The 24,553-nt window shown below is 45.4% G+C and overlaps 2 protein-coding genes across 5 annotated transcripts; both read left to right on the top strand.

The window, feature by feature from the left end:
* Positions 1-1,527: 1,527 nt before the first annotated feature.
* Positions 1,528-4,110, top strand: LOC142991454 (uncharacterized). Its single transcript, XM_076141618.1, has 7 exons — positions 1,528-1,651; positions 2,008-2,151; positions 2,298-2,492; positions 2,602-2,739; positions 3,028-3,189; positions 3,422-3,484; positions 3,726-4,110. The coding sequence occupies exons 1-6, from the start codon at positions 1,607-1,609 to the stop codon at positions 3,455-3,457; spliced, it is 720 nt and encodes a 239-aa protein (XP_075997733.1). The 5' UTR covers positions 1,528-1,606; the 3' UTR covers positions 3,458-3,484; positions 3,726-4,110.
* A 1,567-nt stretch (positions 4,111-5,677) lies between these two features.
* LOC142991408 (polypyrimidine tract-binding protein 1-like) lies at positions 5,678-23,293 on the top strand. 4 transcript variants are annotated; one of them, XM_076141529.1, is made up of 16 exons: positions 5,706-5,763; positions 9,283-9,316; positions 12,883-13,003; positions 15,679-15,739; positions 16,012-16,184; positions 16,281-16,427; positions 16,563-16,688; positions 16,980-17,090; positions 17,506-17,683; positions 17,771-17,842; positions 18,378-18,520; positions 19,193-19,226; positions 20,353-20,445; positions 20,532-20,748; positions 20,826-20,903; positions 21,166-23,293. In XM_076141529.1, the coding sequence occupies exons 4-16, from the start codon at positions 15,727-15,729 to the stop codon at positions 21,296-21,298; spliced, it is 1,518 nt and encodes a 505-aa protein (XP_075997644.1). In that variant the 5' UTR covers positions 5,706-5,763; positions 9,283-9,316; positions 12,883-13,003; positions 15,679-15,726; the 3' UTR covers positions 21,299-23,293. The 4 variants fall into 4 exon arrangements, with proteins under 4 accessions (XP_075997642.1, XP_075997643.1, XP_075997645.1 ...); XM_076141527.1 differs by lacking the exon at positions 9,283-9,316 and having other exon boundaries at positions 5,678-5,763; XM_076141528.1 differs by lacking the exon at positions 12,883-13,003 and having other exon boundaries at positions 5,697-5,763.
* The last annotated feature ends 1,260 nt before the right edge of the window (positions 23,294-24,553 follow it).

The following is a 24,553-nucleotide window of genomic DNA, read 5'->3' as shown; positions in this document are numbered from 1 at the left end:
ATCTACATGGAATAAATCTGTAATTGTAAATGTAAATCTTCTATTAAAATGAGCTGAAGCTTCACATTTCACCTCAGACTCTTTAAAGAAAGATGAGTGAGCATTGATTGAATAAACTGAATGACATTGACAAGAAATTTGTATCTTTATATGTCATTTCCCATTCAAAGTATAGGTCATTCAGCTGTTTAAGGGTCTTTTTCTTTTTGTTCTTTTACATTAATAAACCAATAGAAACCTCTTAATCCTGCACCAAAGACACACAATCCATTAATGAGTGAAATTTCCATAATGACTAAACGCCTTAATAAAGGTGAAAGTGTTGATTGTGCTCACTGGTTGATTTCATTAAAGCTGCTCACTGTCATGCAATGTGTCATGTGAACAATTTCTGTGCAATGGACACACACTGAGCTAGCGAAGGGCGATCAACAGGCGTCACAATGCCAACAGAGCAGCCAGAGGAGCACAGAGGGGCCTCCTCCATTGGCCCTCCTTCCTCCCATTCCCTCCTTGCTCAGATTCTCTCCTTGCTCCACTTCCTGTTTATGTGAACTTGGGCGATACAGATACATTTCATTGTATTTGATCATCAGAATGGATTATGTAACCACTCTGAGAGCGACAAACACATTATTTAATTACATAAATGCTCGAATGTGAAGTTTGCATGAGTTTTATATTATTTGAGTAAGTCTTGATGAGCTTCATTAATCAGACATTAATAAAGGGGCAGATCTGAGCCAATAACATTCACAGTGTTAACCCTACAATCAATCATGTGTATTTCACCTTAATCCTAATATGAAAAGAGTTAAAGGTGTAAGGTGAAGGGATTCTGCAGTGTGTGTGTGTGGGTGAGTGTGTGTGTGTGTCTGTGCATGACAAACAGCATGGAGGGGTTTGGGAATACACACCCCCTATTCTACCTTTAATTTAATTGTGTGGGGGTGTGTCTGATGTGCCTCCTGCAGTGTGAACACACACTTCCTGCAGCACACACAAGCAGCCTCCTGCTGGTCACACTGGATCATCAGTCTGCAGCTCGCTCTCTCTCTGTAATCAAGTAGTGGAGTAAAGGAAAGAAAAAACTCTACAAATTATACTTGTAGTAGAGTAATTGAACCTTGTAAAGTACTAAGTAAACTCTAGAGTATTTCCATCTATCCATGTGGAGGAATAATAAAAGAAACATATTGGACGTGAAGAGATACTATTGTACGTGTAGTGTTAGAGTAACATGTTTCCTTCAGGGAAAATAAGAAACAGGCACATTATATGACCAAACACAAAGAGAAGAAACAAAATCTAAATGTTTATGAAGTGGGTCATCATACTTAAGGTTATCTTACATTCTTTATAGTTTCCACATCATTTTATTTTATGTGTTTATTATTTTACACATTCTTCTTAACGCAACTGCCTGCTTGTGCAAATACATACAGCTAAATAGTCCCTAAATATTCTAACTTGATTTTCATCTTTACCTTTATTTTGAAGTTTCCCGCCGGAATATTCATTGTTTCTGAGCGCTAGCCTGTCGCAGGTGTGTCCACGTTAATAGTTGTGTGTGACATTAATTCGTCTTTACCAAACTTAAACATTCATGGCTGAAAGTAAAGAACTTGTGATCCAGAAGAGCGAAGTAGCGGTGAGTGTCTTTAGTTTAACGTTTATATTGACTTTGTAAACACGCTACGAGGTAAGAGGCTAAGTGATGCTAGCGTCACGTTAGCGTCACCGAGTCACTCAGAGCCGATATTTGATGTGTTTTGTAGTAAAATGTTACAACAAAATAAAATGGGCGGTAGATTTGAGTCATGAAAAAAGTAGAAGAAATGTCTTGAATAGTGCTAAAAACAAATCATTTCTTTCTTTTTTTACCTTCAAACTAAAAATGTCCTTTTTTTTCCTCCAATCAAAGTTTCTGTCCACTGTGTGTTTTCATTTGCTGGCGAGATGAAAGTTTGGAGTTTTTCCAGCTCTGAAAGGCGTCTGTCTGTGTAGGTGATGGAGCTGAAGGACGGTTCCTCCTCTGAGCAGACAGACAGCAGAGAGACACCTGAGCAGCAAGACAGACAGCTGACAGAGGAGACCAAGACGGACAATGTCTGTCCAACTGCTGCTGACCCGTCCGACCAACAGTCAAAGGTAATGAACAGAAAAATACCAAAGTTACCAAAAAAGGCAATTCTGCAAAGTTAGAATATTTATAAACATTATGTTACTGGCTGGTTGAGGTTGCAGTGGTTCTGCTGCAGTAAGGTTCCATCTGTGTGTGTGTGTGTGTGTGTCAGCAGTGGCAGCCTGGCGCACCGTGTCGCGCCATCTTCTCAGAGGACGGCCTCGTGTATCCGGCCGTGGTGCTGTGGGTCAGAGGTCAGTACTGCCGTGTTCGATTCGATGACTACAACAATGAAGAGGATCAGGATGTGAGCGGCCTGCTGTCCCCCTGGGAGCTCAACGGACCCAACGCAGCCACTGCAGCCACGGTGAGTCGTAGACATGACGTGCCCAAATGATGGCGACCCAGATGGACGTGTGCGTGCGTGCGTGCCAGTCTGGATTTCACATTGGTTCTTTGATTGTTTGTTTACGCAGGTGAGAGAAAAGTGGAGTCACCAGAGAAAGACAAAGAAGGAAGAAGAGAAGAGGGGGAAAGTGCAGACAGAGCGAGCGAAAGCAACGACATCCACCTCCTTCACCTTCCCTCCGTTTCCTCTTCCACCAAACTCTAAGGTGAGACAGTTTCACTATAAAGGTAGGAAACACTCTGCCAGAGTCGCCTAGACGTGGAGTCCCTGGCAGAGCAGCAGAGCAGACTCGACACAGCTTTTCTTCCACTCAGATGATTTTAAACTTCTTTGATGTCACAAACGGCTCAATATGAACATCAATGAAACATATAACATTAAACACCTTTAACTCATGTTCATGACTGTGAGCCTGTAAATAACAGAAGAATATTAACCTGAGAGCTTCCTGCTCCTTCCTGACTGTTTGAGTTGTGACTCTTTGTCTTTTCAGGCTCCCATGACCTTCCTCACTCCTCCACTTCCTCCTCTTCCTCCTTTCCCCTCTCTCTTTGGAGGACAGGGGCCCGGCGGTGCTCTGGACACAGACACCACATCTCTGTCCAATGTGCTGCTGCTGTGGTACATGTGCGGCTTCCACACGGGCTGCTACATGGTCAGAAACACGCCAGTACACATGCATGCACTCACACACACTCACTCACACCCTCATGCACATTCACGCATGGATGTGTAACTGTAACTGTAGACAAGAAGTTACAGTGTGTGTGTGTGTGTGTGTGTGTGTGTGTGTGTGTGTGTGTGTGTGTGTGTGTGTGTGTGTGTGTGTGTGTGTGTGTGTGTGTGTGTGTGTGTGTGTGTGTGTGTGTGTGTGTGTGTGTCTTCAGAATCAGCAGGTGTCCATGTCCAGCACCAAGGACTGATGAGACAGGATGTCCATCCTCGTTCAGGTGTGTAGAGCAGGAAGCACTCGCTCAGATAGTTAGAGGTCAAGCACATAGAGGTCACCATGGCAACAGATGGTCCATAAACAATCACACTGACATAGAGTTAGTGTGATAATGAGCCACATGCACATGAAGCAGGCTAGCTGAGATGTTTCCACACTCACAGTGAACCAACAACCTTCTGACTGACAGCACCGACCCTCTGACTCTGACGCTCTTGACCTCATTCTCTGTCTTTCTGCAGGATTCCATCGCAGCCAGAGATGATTATGGGACAAGAAGAGGCAGAAAGGATAACCTTTGACCTATAGCGTTGAGTTACATTTCTAAGTTGTTAGAAGAATATGTATTTCTTAATTCAATGTTTTTGTGGCTCAGTTGGAGTCTGATGAGTGTTTGAGTTCAGATGAAGCAGATTTCAGTTCAACTTTGGTTCAATAAAAACAAACTAAACCAAGTGTTCTCAGGTTCTCACGTCCCATCTCACAGACACGCGCTTCTGCAGGTCCAGTATTTGAGCTGAGCCTCACATGAAGTCACTGTACTGACCTCTGATGTTTGTTTGGTTTTGTATTTCTCAAATTTATCAGTTCAATGTTTGAAAAAAAATCAAAGTTTTGTCTCTAAAGTCGCTCATAACTTTGCTGTTATCTGCAGAAAGATGCAGAAAAATTAAAACTTTGATACAACCATGTTTTCTGTGCACTTTGCTCCCTGATGTGACTGATTGTGACTGAATGTTAAACGAGGCATGGCTCACTCAGGAACGTGTTTGACCTTCTGCCTGCACAAGTGCATCACAGATGAAGCTAACTCCAGTGCTCTGAGGTCGACTCGTCCGAGTAGCAGATAAACCTCAGTGTGATCCATGAAATACAAGAATAAAGTATTTGAAGACCAATAAATCACTTAGATTGTAAGAGTAAAGTAAATCACATCATTGTTCACATCAGAATCACAGCAGGTGTTTGATGCAATGATGGACAGTAGTTATGTGTTAAATTTAGTATTTTCTTCATAAAAGTCAAACGTAGCAGCTCAGTTTCTCTGGACTCATTCATATTCCAACATGTACACAAGCTTTGCCGTCCCTGGTGTGATGCTCACGTTATACCAGCAGGCGTCGCTGTGCTCAGGTGAGTGCAAGTGAGTCCTTCACCACAGTCACATTGACACAAACGCTTTAATATAAGGAGGCATTTCAACTATTAAGCAGTAATATGTCGTGAAAGCGCATTAAAGTAGTGTAGTAAAGTTGTGTAGTAAAAGTAGTAAAGTAAAGTACTAATTGTGTGTTCGTGTGCGTGTGTGAGGCATTCAGTTTATCTTGAATTATTCATGTGTGAGCAGCAGGATCACCTTCCAGAGCACAAAGTAATTTCCTGAAAAGCAGCGTATGGAGGAATTATTTATCAGCGTGACAGGACACACACACTCACACACACACACACACACACACACACACACACACACACACACACACACACACACACACACACACAGAGGAAACTGAAAGGTCACACAGGTTTGATTCCTGCCAACCAGCTGCTCTTGCGCCTGTTTCACCTGCCTGAGAACCTTTTGGACTTAAAGCTCCTTCAGACGCCTATCAATTCTGAGCTGTCACACAATAAAAATGATCATTTGGATTTGATCGTTCAACATTGATAACGAGGCCTCTTCACGGAATAACTTGGTCGGAGTGAGCAATGATTGTCTTGGGACAATGCTGAATGCAAATACCAAACAACATGTAAGTGTCGAGAAGTCGAGATCGCGGATGAACTGTAGAACACAATCACATTGTGAGACCGTCCATGGACACGCATCATCGCCAAGACATCGGTCCATCCAGCCAAGATGGAATTTGGTCCATGCGTGTTCAGCGTCACTTTTCATGCTGCACTACGCAACGCAAACTACAGCTACTAATGTATAATAACGCTGCGTGGCTGACATCGAGTGTCCAGATGTTTCTCTCATGTGGACACGCCCACGTTCACTCGTCCAAACGCGCGTCCGTTTTTCACGACCGGGTGGATGATCTTTCGCATAGACAATCTTTGATCGTTGGCCTCTGGGCCCTTTGTTGTTGGGCATCCTAACCAAGCAACCAATCACCACTCGAGATCAACGAGCAACGCCCACAAGTTTTGCCCGCGGTCCAATCACGGAGCTCCTCTATGTAGCCGCCATTTTGTCAGCTTATAACAGCGGTGGTGGGCTCTCCTGCTGGCTGGTGGAACCTGTTGCTCCGTAGTTCCGTGTTGTGCAATGGACGGGTAAGTAACAATCACGGAGTTACAGCTGTTGCCACATTAAACCGGACCATCTGAGGTCCCACACACGGCCTCAGAGCCGTAACAGAACTGTAACATAACTGTCTGAGCAATCGGAGTGTTCTAAAGAGCCCGAGCCTGTGAGCTGCTGTAGAGTTGTGTTTGCTATATTAGCAGGGAGCGAAATAGAGCTAGCCAGGTTAGCCGCAGCGCTCTGGGCCACATTCTGCGGCCACAGGTCCATCTAGCGCGGCGCTGTTATCCACAGAAACACGGGGACGACTTCGGGGCATTTTAATATTAAGGAGTTTTAATGAAGTAGCTACACTAAACTGTAGCCAAACAGCATTAAGCAGCGTAGCTGTAACTTTCAGTATCGTTTCCCTGTGTTCGCTACCGCCCACCGCGCACTGTTTTGCTGATGTTCTGGATTGACGAGTTTCCGTGTTAAATGGTTCCTCAGCCGGGACGCGTCGCGGCTGCTGTAATGTTGGGAGTTAATTCGTCGTTGAACGCTCTGTGATGCACAGCAGACTATTCCTGTTCTTCCCTTGAACACAAAGCTGTTCGCATTAACGTTCACACCGATGAGGACTGTGTATTTATATACAATCATCAGACTGCATAAGTGTATAACACACACATATGTATGTTGTTACGCCTCGAACACAAACACACAATCTCCATTAAAGTCTGAAACGAGGGTAACTTAATGGACTGGATATAAAGTTGTAGCCAAATGAAGTAAATTTATATGATAGTTCACCTGGTCACCAGCCTTATTAAAGCTGGAATTTTAGTTAAGATAAGTCTTGCATAGAATATTAAGGTTTAACTCCAAGCAAGACACAATTTTGTGTAATGAAATGGATGTAAGACAAGAACACACCAGAGAAAGAAAACACGACAGGATTTTCGATGAACCCCATTGTTGTCTTTTCATGGTTTAGTGTCTGCAGAGTTCTTATCTTCACACCCACAGTGAAGCCAAATGAGACGGAGGTCAGGGATGAACAGATGAGAGGAGAAAAGGTAGAATGTTTGAGGAACATTCATAATAACACATCACCCTGATAAAGCACTTAATGGAATTCTCAAACACGCTTTACATGCTACAGGATTGAATAAGCGACACACTTTTATATATAAAATATAGGCAGAGGGAGGCCAGTCTTCTGTGCTCCTGGGCACGTTAAGTGGAGGAGAAATGGAGGCTTTTATTGAGTGTGTGTGATGATCAGACATGGTTTGGACGTACATCACCACGGTTACTGCCGTGCTGTGGAGCTGTTAGGAAATGGCTGGTGGCTTCGGGAGTTGAGGCACATTCCCGATCTGCGTGTTCGTGCTTCGTCGGGACTCATTTGTAGCCTCAGGCTCTGCTAACATCTGGCTCAGAGCAACGTCCACTCCTCTGCCTCGACAGCTCTGTGGGAGTCGTTTTCCATGGGACTTGGACTTGTTTTCACTTCGCTGTCGAGATGTCATTGTGCAGCCACATCAGCTTTATTGTCATTTGGAGCTTCTCCATTGGTAGAGCATTGAGCTTCAGTGTTGCTCTGAATGAAGGTATGAAGGCAGACAGGGCGATGCTCCATTGTCTGAGTTATTGAAAATAACAAAAGAATCCAAACAAATCAGGACCGATTACACAAGATGTTGGTGAATAATTATTGGCACAGAACAGCATCGTCATCATTAGATACAGAATATGACATTTTCTATCTGTAGGAAAAAATATTACAGTTAATATAAATTATAGATTTTCCCACATTAAACTATTTTGTCTACTGCTATCTGAGTACCTAATTTTATCACTGTTAAAATGTGTGTACCCTGGAGACAGGAGCCTGTGAATGTGCTACAGGCACGAGGCTGATTGACACTGAAGCAGGTTATGAAGGACTCTTGGGGTTTCAAAGATGTTTCAGATGTTCCTGAGAGTGTTCTATTGGTCACTCAGGAAGTTGAAGTTTACAGGGTGGTGAAGGGTCTTCATGGGTCTCTACGATGTTTACAGTCATTAATGAACTGTACCATTAATGTTTCGGCTTCCCATGAAGAAATCTTCAGGGTTCCTTGAGATGGTTTAGGTTGGTCTGCAAGTAGATGTACAATTGTGATTTTGAGGTCTTCTGTCCTTAAGGATGTTCTTGAGGAGTTTTCTGGAATCCTCCATGAACTTAACAGGTTTTGTTAGGTTCTAGGAGTCTTTGAGTTTTCAGATTTGTTTGGGTGATTTTTGCCAGAAATATCTATTTTATCTTGAATTAGACGGTTGTTCCACCAGTCATTATGTGTGAAGGAGTTTGAGTCTTTTTATGGACCCAAACGCAGCGCAGTTTGGTAACTCATTCCACCACCAAGGGACCACAGAGGAGTGGTCCCTTGGTGTCTGGCCAGAAGTGTCAGAAGTGGTCGCAGCACTAGTTGCACTTGTTGGCGAGTGAGCATGAGGGAGCTTAGACCTGATCCAGGGACTTCACATGAGTGGACACATTGGAGGCTGCTGCATTGTGGCTCATTTGCAGAGGTTTGAATGTACGTGCTGGGCACCTGCCAGTAACTGCACCACTATAGGGACCATTTAGTGCTCAGGTGGAAATGGAGGGTTGGTGGGCCACATGCTCTGCTGACAGGAAGGGGATGTTCTTCTGCAGAGCATCATTTCCTGCATCAGATCCACACCAGAGCTCCACCCGTCCCTCCTTTCATATCCACCGATCCTATAACTGTGGTGGATCAGCAGCACTTACTGGCCAAATGTACGGAGGAGCTAGACACGTGACCCCTGACCATGCATATATTAGAGTCTAAATTTGTAGATCTGGACTAAACTGGTTCAGATCTGCCTACACGTTTTAACGACTCCTTGACCAATGGCTCAGCTACATAGACAATATCTTCAACATATGTGTGTGTGTGCACAATATAAGAGAAGGAGCAAGTTTGTGCTCCTTGTGTCCTCTATTTGTCTCTATGCACTGTTACTTGAAGCCCTCTGGCCAGAAGGACATTTACATTCACGTTAAGACTTCAGCCCCACCCCAGTTCAAATCATTGAGATGTCACGTAAAGACGGTAATCATACATCTGGAGGAATGAAATGAAGATATGAACTGAGCCATGTGTTGGTGTCAGTGAGGACGGTGCTCACGTGTAGTGTTGATCTGTAGAGGATGTTCAGGAGTCGTGTTGCTCTGTAGCCAGAGCAGCTGGGATGAGACCAAGATGCATGTTCAGATAGATGTGCATCAGTCTGTGTGTGTGTGTGTGTGTGTGTGCGTGTGTCTTTTGTCTTCTGGGTTTGTTTGTGTCACTAATCACTTGTCAGCTCTCGTCAGCTTGCCTCCTTTCTGCTGGGATTCCCTTAGCTTGGCCTTCTTCCCCTAGGCATCATCATCATCATCATCATCATCATCATTGTTTCTTTAACCCTGTTTTGGTTCTTGAGTTCTTCTGTTTGAGTTTTTTGAGTTTTCCCGCCCTGCTGCTTCTAACATGGCTGTCTTCTCTTCACAGCAGTGTCCACCACGATATTACAGTTGGTACTAAGGTAGGCACCTCTGCTTTTCCTTCTTCCTCTTCCTCTTCCTCTTCCTCTTCAGCCAGCCTGGCTTTGATGGTTTGTGTGCTGTTGTTGTGAACATGACTGGAGGCACAGGAAGTACAAACTGACATGTGGGAACAGTCGGCAGGTTTTCTCCTGTGGTGTTTGTCAGTGATTTTCCTGGTAGTTCCATTCCTCCCATCTGAGGATCATCAGCTTAGTGTTAAAGGCTTAATAACATTCTTAATGGACCAGGCTGCAGTTTAACTCATTAACTACACATCCTGTGCATTTCATCCACTTGACACGTATTTCCTCTCTTCCACTCGTGTTTGTTTCACTAAACTTCTTCAAATATTCATAAATTTGCATAAAGTTGCAGATCAATCTATCCATCCATCAGTCAATATTCACCTGTATTGTCATTTCTTTATCTGGTGGTGAACAGAGACTCTTTCGGTATGTTCACATGTATGTTAGATCTTGTGATTGAGGCGTGAAGGTGCCAGTTAACCGCCACCTCAAGTGATGCGTGTTGAATTTAGTCCACTGCCACTCGGCTGCAAGTGACTTGGACATGTGTGGAGTCTCTGATGGTTTACTCTATGAAATGTTATAGATGCTCATCACAGCTCCACATCAGAACTCGGTGTAGGAGGATCCTCACTCACCTTGACAGTGTGTTCAGTCCCGTAGGGGTTTAGCTGAGCGTTTCCTTCAAACTGGTGAAAGGAGGAGCCACTGCTCTACAAGCCTTTGACATGTCAACATCTCCACTCTGCATATCAGTGTTTGGATTGGTGCACTGGGCTTCTTGCGGTTGTATAAGTGTAACTACTTCCTCTTATCTTAGCACGATGAAGAACCTGCAGTAGCTAAAGAGTAAACTACATTTACTAATGTAGATGACAGATGACATCAATGTTATGACCCCGTTTGTGTGGACGACATCACTGTGGGAACTTTATTAGTTGGATGACATAACAGTTGTGTATTTAAGTAGCTGTGGTGTCAGACGCTATGGAAAGCAACATGAGAAGTGGGAGTTTTCTGACGGTACGTTTGATATTGTAATTTCGTAATGAAACACGCTAGCTTTTGTCGTCCTGCGCCTATAACAAACGCTTGTCTGACCTGAGTGGTACATACACAGAGTGCCACTACATGACCACTCGTGTATGTGCTGCCGACAAATTCCTTGCATGAGTCTGACTTTTAGATGGTCTCTGGCTGCAGGTCAGACATGGGAACACAGTGACTTTGCACTCTCACTGCCAAACTCAACAAGAATTTCAGGTTTTTATACAGCTGTGTGAATGAAATGTGGCTCTTCAGCTGTGACGTTTTCCGCACCTCCAGCAGAGACGAGTGTATCAAGAGGAGAAAAGGTAGAACATGAGGATCTGTTCTCATGTGGTTCCTTACTGGGCTTTCATGAGCACATATGGACCTAGATGATGGCTATGACCGGTACTTAGTTCACCTGAGAATGCCAGCTTCCAATCTTAACTGTGTTTGAAACTCGATTGATTTCTGATCATTTCTCCGTTGTCGTGTTGGTTTGTTGTTTCTCATCACTTCCTCTCATCTGTTTCACATTAAAGGCCCAGGAGCTGCTGAGCATGTACAGTAGAATCCTTTTTCTGGAAGGCTTTAATTGTGGAGCCTGAGCAGGAAGTGCTTCTTTAATAGCAGTGTAATAAGTTAACACACACATTGTGAGCAGGGGGGTGTTTGTGCTGCCGCGTTGTCTCTTTTGTATTACATCTGAGTTGTAATGGACTCATTCCGGACGGTGTCACGGTTTTTGATTAGCAGCAGATTCCACATAGACATGGTCTCTGTCAATAAGTCCTAACTACCAGTGAACCATTGTCCCAACACGTCATCAAGGCTCTTTGGCTTAGATGTCCTGCACAGGTGAGCAGGTCCAGGAGCTTCATTTTAGTAATGAAGCTCCTAAAGTAATCGCAATTTTGTGTTAGAAACAACATTTTGAGACAGTGCACAGACGAATGCAGCAATCTACTGTCAGAAATGTTGAAGTGAGCAGTTTTATTATTGACTAGACATGTCGACAGAAAGCAGAAGTGAGCCCATTGTTTCCCTCATATTAATGGTTAAGTCGAAATCTCAGGCAGAGGCAGCTGGTTGACCTCAGGACTTGCATCTTGGGGCGCTGTCAGCAGGTGAAAAGACAGCAGACTGGGGGATTGTACTGCGTGGTGCTGCAGGACGTGCTTACTGGGATGGTGTCTGAAGTGTACTGGGGCATCAACGCCACCATCAGAATTAGGAACCCACATGAAGGCTGCAGGAGCAGATCCTGCTGCAGGGCCTGCTGGGTGGAGGGTAACTCATCCTCTCCTGAGCTCTTGTTTCCTGCTGTGGCCCCAGGCGGCGACACCTGAAACCAGCAGCTTCAGGTGAGCTGCTGCTAAAGGGCCAGTTCAGGTTTTTCCACATCTTCAGTCTTTCAAAATTCAGAGGAACGCTGTTGTTGAAATCAGGGAAGTGCTTCCAATTGTGTGGTAACTCTGGAATTCTCAATTTACTGTTTATAGACCTTGAACATCAAGACATTTGAGGGAAAGAGTTGATGAGGGTTCGTTGCAGCAATACACACGCAAAATGATAAATGAATGGAACCTGATAAAGTCCCTGCCTACTGTTTGTGCTGGATGTTGTTGCCAAGCTGCTGCTACATTGCAGTGATGAGTTTGAGCTGGTTGCTGTGACTTAGTGTGTGTGTATGTCATTTGAGTCACTAGAATGAAGTCGAGTCACACAGGTGACACCTTGCTTAGTTCCCGTTTTTGGAGATATAATTAGATGTGTTGAAGCTCGTAATTCTGCTTTATTCGGTCTCATTTATTCATTTTGACTGGGAGCAATCAAAACAAGTTTGCACACCATCCTAACTGTTCCAAGCAACTGTGCAAACAATTTTGTAATGAAGCTTGAGATAAAAACACAAAACCTAACAAACGCACTAATCCTCTCCAGCCCACTTCCTGCTATGTTTGCTGTTTTGTCTGTGATCAGATCTGTGCACCAAATAGATCCTGATTCAGATGCCCATCGGTCCATCAGTGCGTCTGAAGCCAGTCGGTTGGTTGTCCGAGATGCTGGCCTTTTGTTGTCAGCCGGCGGGGGGGGCAGGCGAGTGCGGGGCGCGTCCGGTGGGCAGCTGCCAGGCAGCTCACAGGGCTCAGAGCAGATGGAGATAAAGAGGATGGATGGATGCAGGGAGTGGTCACAGGAGAGGCTGGACTCGGGTTTCTGCTCCATTATTGATGTGAGCAGCAGAAAGAGGATCCGAGCGCTCACATGATGATCAGCTGCTCGGCTCAGAACCAGACGCTGCTCTTCAGCTTCCGCTGCTCAGAACAACTTACGCATCCACATATACATATACTTGATGATGATAAAAATGTTTGTCAAATGATCGTAATAAAACCCTTGTGCCTGTTCTTCTGCTGTGGTTCCAGGCCTCATATGTCATCTACATACAGGATCTGATTGATCAGAGAACATTAATTCCTTGGCTGTACTTGTTGTCTTCTGTTAAGGCCGCAGTATGCTCCATCCGACATTCCTGACAGACAGTCGGAAGGTGGTGGAAACCCCCTTTCCACTGGTCAGATTGTGGGGTCTGTGTCTGACTTAACTTGTAATCCACCAGTCTGCCAGGTACGCCCACTTCACCTCCTTTCTCAAGCTTCTTCTCCTTCACACTAACGAGTTACGTCTCCGTCTCTATCCAGGGTCTGAATACAAGCGAATGAGGCCACATTCCCAACAGCTAATGATTCCAGTCACACTGAGTGAATGTTGCACCTTTGTCTTACAACAATTGGCCACAACAATTATTTCCATGTTGTCAGAATAACACTGTCAGGTTTTAGTTTTTTATTCTTGAGAGTCTGGCTCCACCTTGTGACGCTGCCTGCAGGCTTTACGCTGCTTTGTTCTGTCTTATATTGCGGTTCTGATTCTGTCATGAGGTCCAAGTCACCTGATCCACCATGCAGAATGTGAGCAGCTGGGATGTTGCATGCTAACGCTTCATGTGCATGAGCTTTAATGTTGGGCTCATTTGTTTCCATCAGAGTTTGACCTCATTTCATTTTATCAACATTTAAGCCCCAGCGTCCAAACTTCTTTGCACATATTAAAAACACATTTGCTATTTCCTGTCTTATCAAGCCAGTTGGTCTTCCACATCATGAAGTTCTGTAACTGAAATGTGCATTTTCACTTCATCTTGGCCCAGCAGCATGATCACGTGTGATAGGAACACTGATGGAAGGCCCTGTATGCTCCACACACATGGGCTGCACATGTGTCACTGTCACATTGGGTCAACAGGCTCACAGTCAATCATTTAATAAGGAACTATATGATATTGCATTAAAACAAACAAAAGAGCCACATAAGTAACTTTAACAACAGGTAAAAATGATATTAACCTACAAAGGCTATAACCATGGATCTAACACAGCACAGGTGCGTTCACTGACATCCAAACTATCTATTAAGGACATGACGGAGGGAATTGTGGCCCAATCAGTCCACAGCACAATAGTGTATCTCGGAGCAGCTTGTAGAGGAACAGATATAAATAAATAAATAGATCCAGATCCACAGATCCTGTGTGTAAGAATATATAAAGCTCTTAACACAGTTTGCTGAGGTGATAATTGTTAGTGTTGCTGTCTGGTGGCTGATGGCTGCTAACAGGCACCATGACGTCACCAAACAAACCAGCCCAATCCTTTGTCTCTATAGAACCAGCCCAGCCTAAATGTAAATCAGTAAATATGTCTTAGAACTGTTTTAACTACATATGAAGTTAACAGTTTGTTTAAGCGCTCTCCATGGTGTGAGGCTTCTGTTTCCCTTCATGCTTTATTCTGTTTCTCTACATCAGTTCAACGTGCCCCCACCACCTGTATCATTCTCACACTGAGTGAAAAATCTGAAAACTAAGATTCAGTGCAGTGACTTGTAGCACAATAATGCTCTGGATAATTGTAATTGTTTCTAAAACAAGAAAAGTGAAGTATTCTCACTTAAAGGTGCAATTTGGTCCTTGAGTATTTCCCTTTTAGCTCAGAGTGTTGAAGCGAGTGACTGTGCCCTCCTGTGGTTGGAACCAGCTGCTGAGTCAAATCACACATTACACACTAAACAGCTGCTTCAATGCATAAGGTGTTCAGAGCGTCTGAGACAGTGCCACTGATCTCCTGGGGAAGTTTTGTCTGGTACATGTGAGTCTGCTGCTGCTGCTGCTGCACCCTGGTGCTGTCTGAAATCCCTATGTGGGAGGAGGAGCTGCTGGCTGCTCTGTCTGCACCTGCTTTTCATCAGGCAGGGCCTGACTGTGATGTTTCATGTGTCTACACACTAACCGTGTTCTTCTGTCAACCTCAGTGAGGCACAAAACATGTCAATGCAACTATTGCAACATTTGTACTGATTATGTTCCCCTAGTATGTTGGTGGGCTCCTTGTCACAGGGAAAAGCTTCTGTGCCAATTATTTCAAACATTTATATTTCTATGCTTAACATGTTGAGGTGACCTGTGACCAGGACGCCACTTTCTCGAGGGTCCCTAAACACAAAGCTGCAGGGACTCCACTTCAGTCTGTGTTCTTGTTCCATGTTAGCGGAGATGATGACACCCTCCCCCCACCACTGTCTAACGTGAAACTAACGTGCATGTTTTTGTGCTCATGCTGCACGACAGCGCAGTGTGACAACATGGAAGTGAAGCTTTTTGTTTTGCATAAAGAACAGAAATAGTTTTTGGTCAATAAGAGATTACAAATTATGTAGTCTCTTCAATGACACCTAGTGGCCGTCAGATTAAAGTACACCAACGTCTGAAATACTGTCCAGTGTTTTTGTAATTTTTGTAAGTTGAGGCTTTTACTCATAGACGTATGCCGACATTAGATGTGCTGATGACAAATGTCCACACCAAGAACTAACAGCAAGAGCAGACACGGCTGCATGATCAGAGTGTGAGCCCTAGGTGGATGCTGGGTAATTCAGGGAGCCTGGGAGGTTTGTCCAGCATCTAGACACTGTTTCTACCAGACTTCCTGTTGCCATATGAACAGGCTCACTTCCTGTGAATTGTCCTGTTTTTCCTCTGCTGGCTGGTTTGCTCTGCCTGACTAAACAATCATTCTTTTTGCAAGAATATTGTTTTTTTTCCTTGTTGGAATACTTTGACATATTCCAAATGGGCTGTAAATGTGTACATGTTGTATGTAAAGCCACAGAGGACAGCATCATCATGACTGTTGTCCCTCAGTGGAGCTGAAGCTGATGGTTATTGTCATGTTTTATTTCCTCAGCGAGGATCTGACGAGCTTTTGTCCTGCGTCCCCAACGGCCCGTATATCATGAGCACCACAGGTCAGTATGCTGTTGCATGAGGGAAAACAGCCATGCTGTCAGTATGTTTGATGGTCAACCCCCAGTATCCATGGCAACTGTAGTCGGGATTGTTCTCAGTGTTAAGCATAAAACCGAGGGTCACTCTTAACATGTTTTAGTGACACGTGGCGGATTTTAGAACATTTTAGATGTGTAGACATGTAGATTTTCTTCAGGAAAACTAAGGTGTTTTTTTTTTTCATCATTTATTCGTCCTGAACTCCATTATTGTTTTGTCTGTGTCTATGCAGCTAATGGCAACGACAGCAAGAAGTTTAAAGGCGACATAAGAGGCCCCGGGGGGCCGTCCAGGGTCATCCACGTCCGCAAGCTGCCCAACGACATCACTGAGACTGAGGTCATCACCCTCGCCCTGCCCTTTGGAGCCGTCACCAACCTGCTGATGCTCAAAGCCAAGAACCAGGTAACACCAGACCCTGACCAGGCCAGCCTCGCTTTTACTATTGCAACAAGCCCATAACCACAGCACCTATGTTGTGTTGTGGCCGTGCCCTCTCAGGCCTTCATAGAGATGAATTCCGAGGATGCTGCTCAGACCATGGTGGGCTACTACTCCACAATGACGCCCCACATCAGGAACCACCCCGTCTTCATCCAGTTCTCTAACCACAAGGAGCTGAAGACGGACAACTCCCCCAACCAAGCGGTAAGCCTCACTGTCTAACCTGCTCACGTCCATTAACAATCTAACAGGCCTGGTAACAAAGATCTGCGAGACATGCTCCTCAGTCGCATAGACCATCACTGTACATGATGACACATGTGACCTTGTCTCCCTCAGAGGGCCCAGGCAGCTCTCCAGGCCGTCAATGCGTCGTCTCATGGCGGCGTCGTGGCTCCCAGCCCAGTGCTGAGGTTGGTTGTGGAGAACATGCTGTACCCGGTCAATCTGGACGTCTTGTACCAGGTACAACCTTCTCAATACTACTAGGATCACTAATAAATATTGAAATCATCCTGAAACATGAAAATATGACAATGTCCTGTCCAATGTCCTGGTTATCTGGATCATTTTAGGACTTAATCTTCAGCAGGAAGTAATTTTTTGGTCACCTCTAAAATGTGGGTGAAGATGTCTTGTAGGCTACAGTGGGTTTGGACATTTTCTAGATGATTGGAGGAAAATCTCTACTCTGCACATATCGCTTTTCATGAATACAAAGTCTGATCTCCTGAACTTGACTGGTTTTTGTCTCAGATCTTCTCAAAGTACGGTACTGTGCTGAAGATCATCATCTTCACCAAGAACGAGATGTTCCAGGCTCTGCTGCAGTACCCTGACCCACTCAACGCCCACAACGCTAAACTGGTGAGTGTCTCCCTCTGCTCCTCGCTAACACCTTAACACTCCCCCCCACGCCCCAACAAAAGTTTTGCGTTCAATAATTCAGTATGACCCCTGACGGCTGATGGCAAACTCAAAATGGCCCGCGATAGGAAAAAGGTTCCCCCCACCCCGCCTTAGATGGTGTCACAGTGGGGAAGCAGCTGTTGGTATGAAGCCGTAAAGGTTCAAACTGAGATTTACTGATTGACTCATTTCACCACGACTCCATTATTTTTGAACAATGTACAATTTTGTTGCAGAGTTGGGACTAAAAATGCCCTTCAGTGAAAATCCAGGTTCGCCTGAAAGATTCTGAGCTCAGTGCGCAGTTAATGCAGGCATGCCTCAGTCCAGGAGTGAGCTTAATGATTGTGAACCAAATAATGTGCTGTCTCAGTATCTGGATGGACAGAACATCTACAACGGCTGCTGCACCCTGAGGATCAGCTTCTCCAAACTCAACAGCCTCAACGTCAAATTCAACAACGACAAGAGCCGAGACTTCACCCGGCCCGACCTGCCCACCGGAGAAGGTCAGCCCACCATGGATCATCCCGCCATGGCCGCGGCCTTCAGTAAGACCCAGAACTCACCCTGGCATTATAAGTGTCTGTTTTGTCTCGCTGGGAATTGAACCGGTAACCGTCTTTCTCTGGTTCCAGCTCCAGGAATCATCTCAGGTTCACCGTACGCTACTGCCGGTTTCCCCCCAACATTCACCATCCAGTCTGCAGGTCAGTGAAATGTCCTCCTCAGTTAAACCAAAGGAGTCCTTGTCCCTGCACCTCATGTCCCTAGATAGGACTTTGAGGGACCAGGTGGACAAACAACTATAAGCATGAGCGATGATCACTAATCTGCAGGAACTCATTTACTGACCCTGTGGGAGTCTGTAGAGATTCAACATTTTTTGGTACGAACTAAATATTATGAATATTATGATACAGTTGTGGTCAATATTAAATTATTAAATACACTTGTAAAGAACATGCATGTCATGGCAGTCTTTAGTTTTCAAGTGTATGTAAACTTTTGACCACAACTGTATATGTATATGTCGTTTCAAATCATTTTGTTAGTGGAAAGATATTCTCACCATTCCACCAGATAGCGCTGTATAGCCCAAACTACTGAGCAAATCCATCTCTTGGCACAAGTGCTCCATAAATCCATGAATTCCAAACTCACTTGTGGATGACATCAGCACCTGTGTGAGTGTCTGTCGTGCTTTGTGGTCCTGAGCTTTATTCACTGTGTCGCCTTTCTCAGTGTCCTCCCCCTACCCAGGCCTGACAGTCCCGGCTCTGCCCGGGTCCCTGGCCTCCCTCACCTTGCCCGCAGCCACCAGGCTGGGATTCCCCCCCATCCCTGCGGGACACTGTGTCCTGTTGGTCAGCAACCTGAACCCTGAGGTTAGTGCTTCACTCACTCACTCACTCTCTCGCACACTCACACGCGCACACACACACCAGCAGTGTAGCACACGCTTACATTCGATTGTGAATTTGAATTCTTAATTTGAACACGAACTAGGTGGTTTCTCGGCGAGGAAAATCAGACATTCTGGTTGATCAATTGCAGCCTGATTTTCCTTTTCACTTACTGTCACAAGTGTCTGCTGCTGTTTTATACTGTAAAGGTCAGATGAAGGCTCACGTCCCTGATCTTATCTGACACCCTAAACAATACGATGACATTAAATCATGTGATGTGTGTTGAGCTCCCTGATTGGCCCACAGCAAACCACCTCACCATGTCTTCACCTTTTTGTCCCTACAACTGCCTGACCTGTTTTAATGCTTTGACTGATTTAACCCTGTTGTTGTTGTTGTTATTGTTGAGTCCCTACTGAGTGCCCCCCTTCCCCCTGTGCATATCCATACTACAACACACACACACACACACACATACACACCTTATTGCCATCTGATCCCACCTCCTCCAAAGGTAATTAACCTTCTGATTGACCCCTCACCTGTCTTTTTTTTTGTTTGCCATGGAAACGCCTCGGACCCTCCACCTGTCCTGCACCTCCCACCTTTACCTGTCCTGTCCCTCGCTGCCTTCTCTGCTGTCTTATAAAGAGAGTTACGCCCCACTGCCTCTTTATTCTCTTCGGTATGTTGTCACTAGCATCTTATTTGTAATTATCAGTAAGACCTGATTGATCTGATTGTTTTCCTCTTGCTCATGTGGTTGTACGATGATGAGTTTCTGTTGCTTTTGTCTGATTTTGCGTGCTGATTTTAATGTATTCACAGCACAATATCTGCAGCGTTTCCTCAGTGGCTTCAGGTGTGTTTATAAGCTTGTCTCCTCTAAAGATGGAATTAGATTTGACCTTTCAAATATGCGGCTAATTGCAAGACGTAAGTGCAGGTCTCAATATCTCGCAGCAGACAGCAGCATTCCATCAACCAGTGGCAAAAATGAACCACAAGAGTTTGTGCAATTTGAATGTGGCGTCAAAACTGAGAAATATTGGGGAGTAAAATAGTAAAAATCGCAACAGTTGAAATTGTTGATTTGACTGACAGGACGGACTCAGAGAGCAGCTTCACAGAGCACCACCACGCTCTGTAGAAAGAGAGAGAGTGTGTGTGTCTCGGGCGGTCGCAGGATTAGTAATGCAGTCATCCAGCAGCTGCACTCACTCTACTAGAAACACTTTAAACTAAAGAAGTGCCTCACTGCGACGCCGCACAAATGTCCAAGAGCAGAGGACCAATCGCCCCAGAGGCACAGATTCAAACCTTCAGCTGTGATCGTCAGACCTTTGAGGTGCTGCAGTTATTGTGCTAGTCTTCAGGTTCTGAGCTGTGAGTTTGCATGCGGGTTTCCTTCAGTTTGCATGTCCTCAGTGCTCAATCAGCTGGTCTTGGTTTTTAGTCAATGCTCCCATAATTCATAGCTCCTACCTACACGGCGTAATCTGCCGTTTTAATTTCCTCTGACCCATACCCTTAATTTCCCGACTTGCATTTCCTGTGTATAACCATTCAGGAAGTCTTAAATTCCCTCCCGACAGCAGCGCCCCCTGCTGTTCCTCCTGCACATCACAACAATAGCATCTAAGTTACACATTTGTAGGCTAAATCATCCTTAAACGAAGATGAAGGGTCAGTGGCTGGAGCTTTAGTGTTTATGAGCCAGCAGGTGATGATGTAGAATGTGTCTTACCTTCTGTCTGTGCACACGGATGATCAAATGAGAGCTGCTTGTGTTTCTCTGGCTGTGTGTTCAGGTGTTTATGGGGACGTGATGAGAGTGAAGATTCTGTTCAACAAGAAGGAGAACGCTCTGGTACAGATGTCTGACAGCACCCAGGCTCAGCTAGGTGAGGCCCCAGGGACCAGCGGCCCTATGGAGGAGCGCCTGCTCCTGCCACCGTCCACTCTAACACCTCTGTCTCTCTGTCTCCAGCCATGAGCCACCTCAACGGCCAGCGGCTGCACGGGAAGCCGCTGCGCATCACACTGTCCAAACACACCAGCGTCCAGCTTCCCCGCGAAGGCCACGAGGACCAGGGACTGACCAAAGACTACAGCAACTCCCCCCTGCACCGCTTCAAGAAGCCCGGCTCCAAAAATTACTCCAACATCTTCCCCCCCTCTGCCACCCTGCACCTGTCCAACATCCCGTAAGTATCAGAACCCCAAACCAGTACAATCAGTCTGGACTCTATGTGTCTCTAACACAGTCCGTCTTTGCTTGTAGTCCGGCTGTGGTGGAGGACGACCTCAAAATGCTGTTTGCCAGCTCAGGAGCCCTGGTCAAAGCCTTCAAGTTCTTCCAGTAAGTCCCTTAGTCCTAAACCCTCTGTCCTTCTTCTGAAGTGTCTCTCTTTGTCCTGAACCCTCTGTCCTTCTCCTGAAGTGTTTCTCTTTGTCCTGAGACTTGGATTCATGTCTCAAAGCCCTTCTTCATGTCCAGAGACACTTGATTCTTGATTTTTCCTGAATTCATCCCTTGTCCTCAAGCTCCTCCTGCCAACACGTTATGTCCTCCTTACTGTCTGGTGTGGAGTCTGTAAATGTCCTGCTGGTTTGTCCTTCAGGAAGGACCATAAGATGGCTCTGATCCAGATGGGCTCAGTGGAGGAGGCAATCGAGTCCCTCATCGAGTTCCACAACCATGACTTGGGAGAGAACCACCACCTGAGGGTCTCCTTCTCCAAGTCCTCCATCTGAGCCTCCGGACTGTCCGTGCGAGTCCTCCACGTTCCTCTGAGGACAGGAGCTGTTCTCTGGACTCCATGGTGTCCACTACACTCCCAACATTCCAGCGTATCTCCACAGATCCAGCGTGAAGCTGCTGTCACATTAAATTATTGTTTTAGTTGCTGCAGGAGAAGTTTAGTCTCAGTGGAACAAACTGTCGGCACTTTTTGAGCTTTAGAATTCAAGTTATAAAGTCAGAATTCTTAGTCTATGGGCAGATATTTGATACTAAAGGTGTTTACAGTGAAGCGTGACCTCATGGTGACCTTGATCTCACAGGCTCAGGAAGTCTGGATTTGTCGTCAGAGTTCAGATTTCTGACTTTATTCACTCTAATTCTTGCTGTGATATTCCTAGTCTGACTGATTCCCACTGATACTTTGCTTTCCTGCAGATGTTTGAGATGTTTGCCTGGGAGCCCAGCCGTAGCTTTGATTCTCAGGCCACTCCCCTTTTAACCTGGACCTGGTTCCAGTCAGGTCCTTTTACCCGTTGAAGGCCCAGGCCCGGCCCCTTACATGATCCCTGTGCCTTATTCCTGGACTCACCGTGACCTGGACTTGATTGGCACAGAGCAGTTTACAGGTGCTGTGCTGTGATCCAGGTGTGTCCAGATGTTGTGCTGTTGTGTGTGTGTGTGTATGTGTCCTGCTGGTCACTGTAGTGTGAAACGTGAACTGATTCTGTCCTTTAGCACGTTTGTGGGGTTTTAGTCTTTTTAGATTCTTAGATGAAATTCTTTCTCGCCTCCTTTTTGGTTTCTTATGTTTCATGTATGCAATCACTTTCTATTCAAATCCAATATGTTAGCAATATTTTAATCATTCCTGATTGTTTTTTTCTGTGGGGTTTGTTCGCTCTGTTGGGGCTCTGCGTCGCTCTCACCGCTCCGCTGCCTTCTCGCACTCTGTAGAGGCTCTGCAGAAGAATGTGGATTTTGGGGTTGATTAAGTCATCTCGTCTGTCGCTCTGTCACGTCGCCTCTCTGAACGGTTTATTTATACGTCTGTGATCCACTACAGCTGAGACCAAAAACGGCCTTTTAGATGCAAACAAACCCGCCTGCCTCAGGTTTCTGGTTTTAAGGACTAAAATGGTTTTGGTTTTCCTGTGGGAATGTTTATTTAAATTAGTCTGAGCGCTTCACTGGATTCGAGGTCCCGCTCAGCAGATCTTGGTGTCGTGCCTTCAGCGCTGTCACACATCAGGCATGAATTCCTTTTTATTCTGAAACAAAAGTTACTGAAAATAAGATGCTGGTTTGGTTTATCTGTGTCTTATGGCTCATCATGTCACATTCCAGCCGTGAACGGATCCAACAAGCTGCTGTGAGTTTACGCTCCTGCTGTGTTCAAGTCACCTGGGAAAGTAGAGACTCATTCAGGCGCCTGCATCTGACTGAATGCTTCACAAGAAGGATGTTTGGTTTGCCGGCTGGTATCACGTGACGCCGAAATAGTTTTACATCCAGGCTGCATCAAACCCTCAAACTCCAAACTTAACAGCATCTCTTCATTTTCATTTTCCGAACACTGCTGGGGCGGGGGGCTTGGTGGGGAGTAGACGCCACTGTCTGTAACCCAAAATCCATCCACGACCATTCAGGTTTCCATAGTGACATTACCCAGCATCCTTCAGCTGTCTAGACTACAATCTATTAATTAATCTCCAGGTTTTAGAAAGTGCCCCCACCCCCCCTCCCCCAGGTGACTTGAATGGTGCACTGATGTGGGGCAGGAAGTTGTGCGGTCACTTCCTGTTCCTCTGTGAGCAGGTGGATGTAGCTTTGGTTGGTGGGAGGGGTAGAACTGTACATAAATGTTTTATACCACAGTCAAAGTGTCTGAGAGGTAATTATTGGTTTTATATCTGATGAAACGTGTATATTTTGATTAAAGCGTGTGACGGTTCTGAGCCTTATACACTGTTTGTGTCACAAAAAGATTAAATCACTTTTGAACTAATGCTGCGGCCGCGCGTCGTTTATGACCTGAGTCAGCTACTCCTCCCCTCGTTCATCACTGCTAATCAGAGAAAAGGTCATAAGGGAAATGGTAGTGCAGCAAACCCTTTTATCTCCTTCAGTGAGGACACACACATGAAACAAGCCTCACAGCAGGACGCTCAGGTTCCTCAGGGTTTATTTCCTGAGCAGATTTTGACCTTTGGATTCACTAACTAGTTACAAACTAGTTTTTCAAGAGCTCAGATCTTACAGAATCAGGTAAGCACCAAAAAAGTGAACCCTGCAGTACCAGTCAAAGGGAGCACACTAAGGATCATGGGTACTGTAAGCAGGAAGTATAGAGCAGCCTGACAGGCCGTGTGCAACTGGAATGGGGAAGAAATCAAAATTCTACTGGACATCTGAGCTGATGATGACATGGAGCGAATGAGTGAGAAAGAATGGAAGACGGTACGGAAGAATGGATGAAGACTGACCTCCAACACCTCTCAGTCCATTTACCTTACCACCTACCGTTAACCAGATTCTGGATCAACAAACCATCAGATCTTTTGTTCCTGATAGAACAGACAACAACTGTGGTCTCTGGCTGGAGTCTTCGTCGTGGCAACACCAGTTGGGACATTCCAGAATTCCACTATGGCTTGATGCTGAGCTGCGGTCGTTAGTCTTTACACTCGGGTGGGACAGGGATCACATCCCTTTTGCTGGTGGACCAGATGAGGTCACGGCCAACCTGTGACTAACCAGAGTCACTGCAGGTCAAAGGTCAGACAGCAGGCACAGGAGAATGTTTTTTCCAACTATTTTGAGCACAAACAGTATTTTTGTGCGTCCTGTGAGATTTTTAACGTGTTTTGTCTGCTTCTCAGCCCCATCCTCTGTCTGGTGCTGCACAAGTAGCCCAGTGCGCTTCTCAATAAATCTATTTCTATTGCATGGCCGTACATTACTCTTAAGTTTGTTTTAAGAAAGAGATAATTTTGTTATATATATATCTTTATATCTACATATCTACATATCCTACACCATCACTGTATCCTCTACAGCAGTGGTTCCCAAACGGAGTACAGGGTGCGCACAGCTACTGCAGGGGTGGTGCGGCGCGGGTTTGGAAGAGTTGCGATATGAATAAGTCTCAGCCTCAGGTAAACAAATGAGGCGATACTTCTTCGTCTCGCTGCAGGAGAATGAGCGTCCAGAGCGCCTCCTTTCTCCTGAAGAATGACGCGGTGTTCTCTGAAAATTACACTTGACAT

Source organism: Genypterus blacodes, unplaced genomic scaffold (genome assembly GCF_046128005.1).
Source record: "Genypterus blacodes isolate CSIRO-AG114 ecotype Tasmania unplaced genomic scaffold, CSIRO-AGI_Gbla_v1 ptg000019l_1, whole genome shotgun sequence".
NCBI lineage: Eukaryota > Metazoa > Chordata > Actinopteri > Ophidiiformes > Ophidiidae > Genypterus > Genypterus blacodes.
Note: the sequence above shows the minus strand (reverse complement) of the source record. Positions and strands in the feature narration are given on the sequence as shown.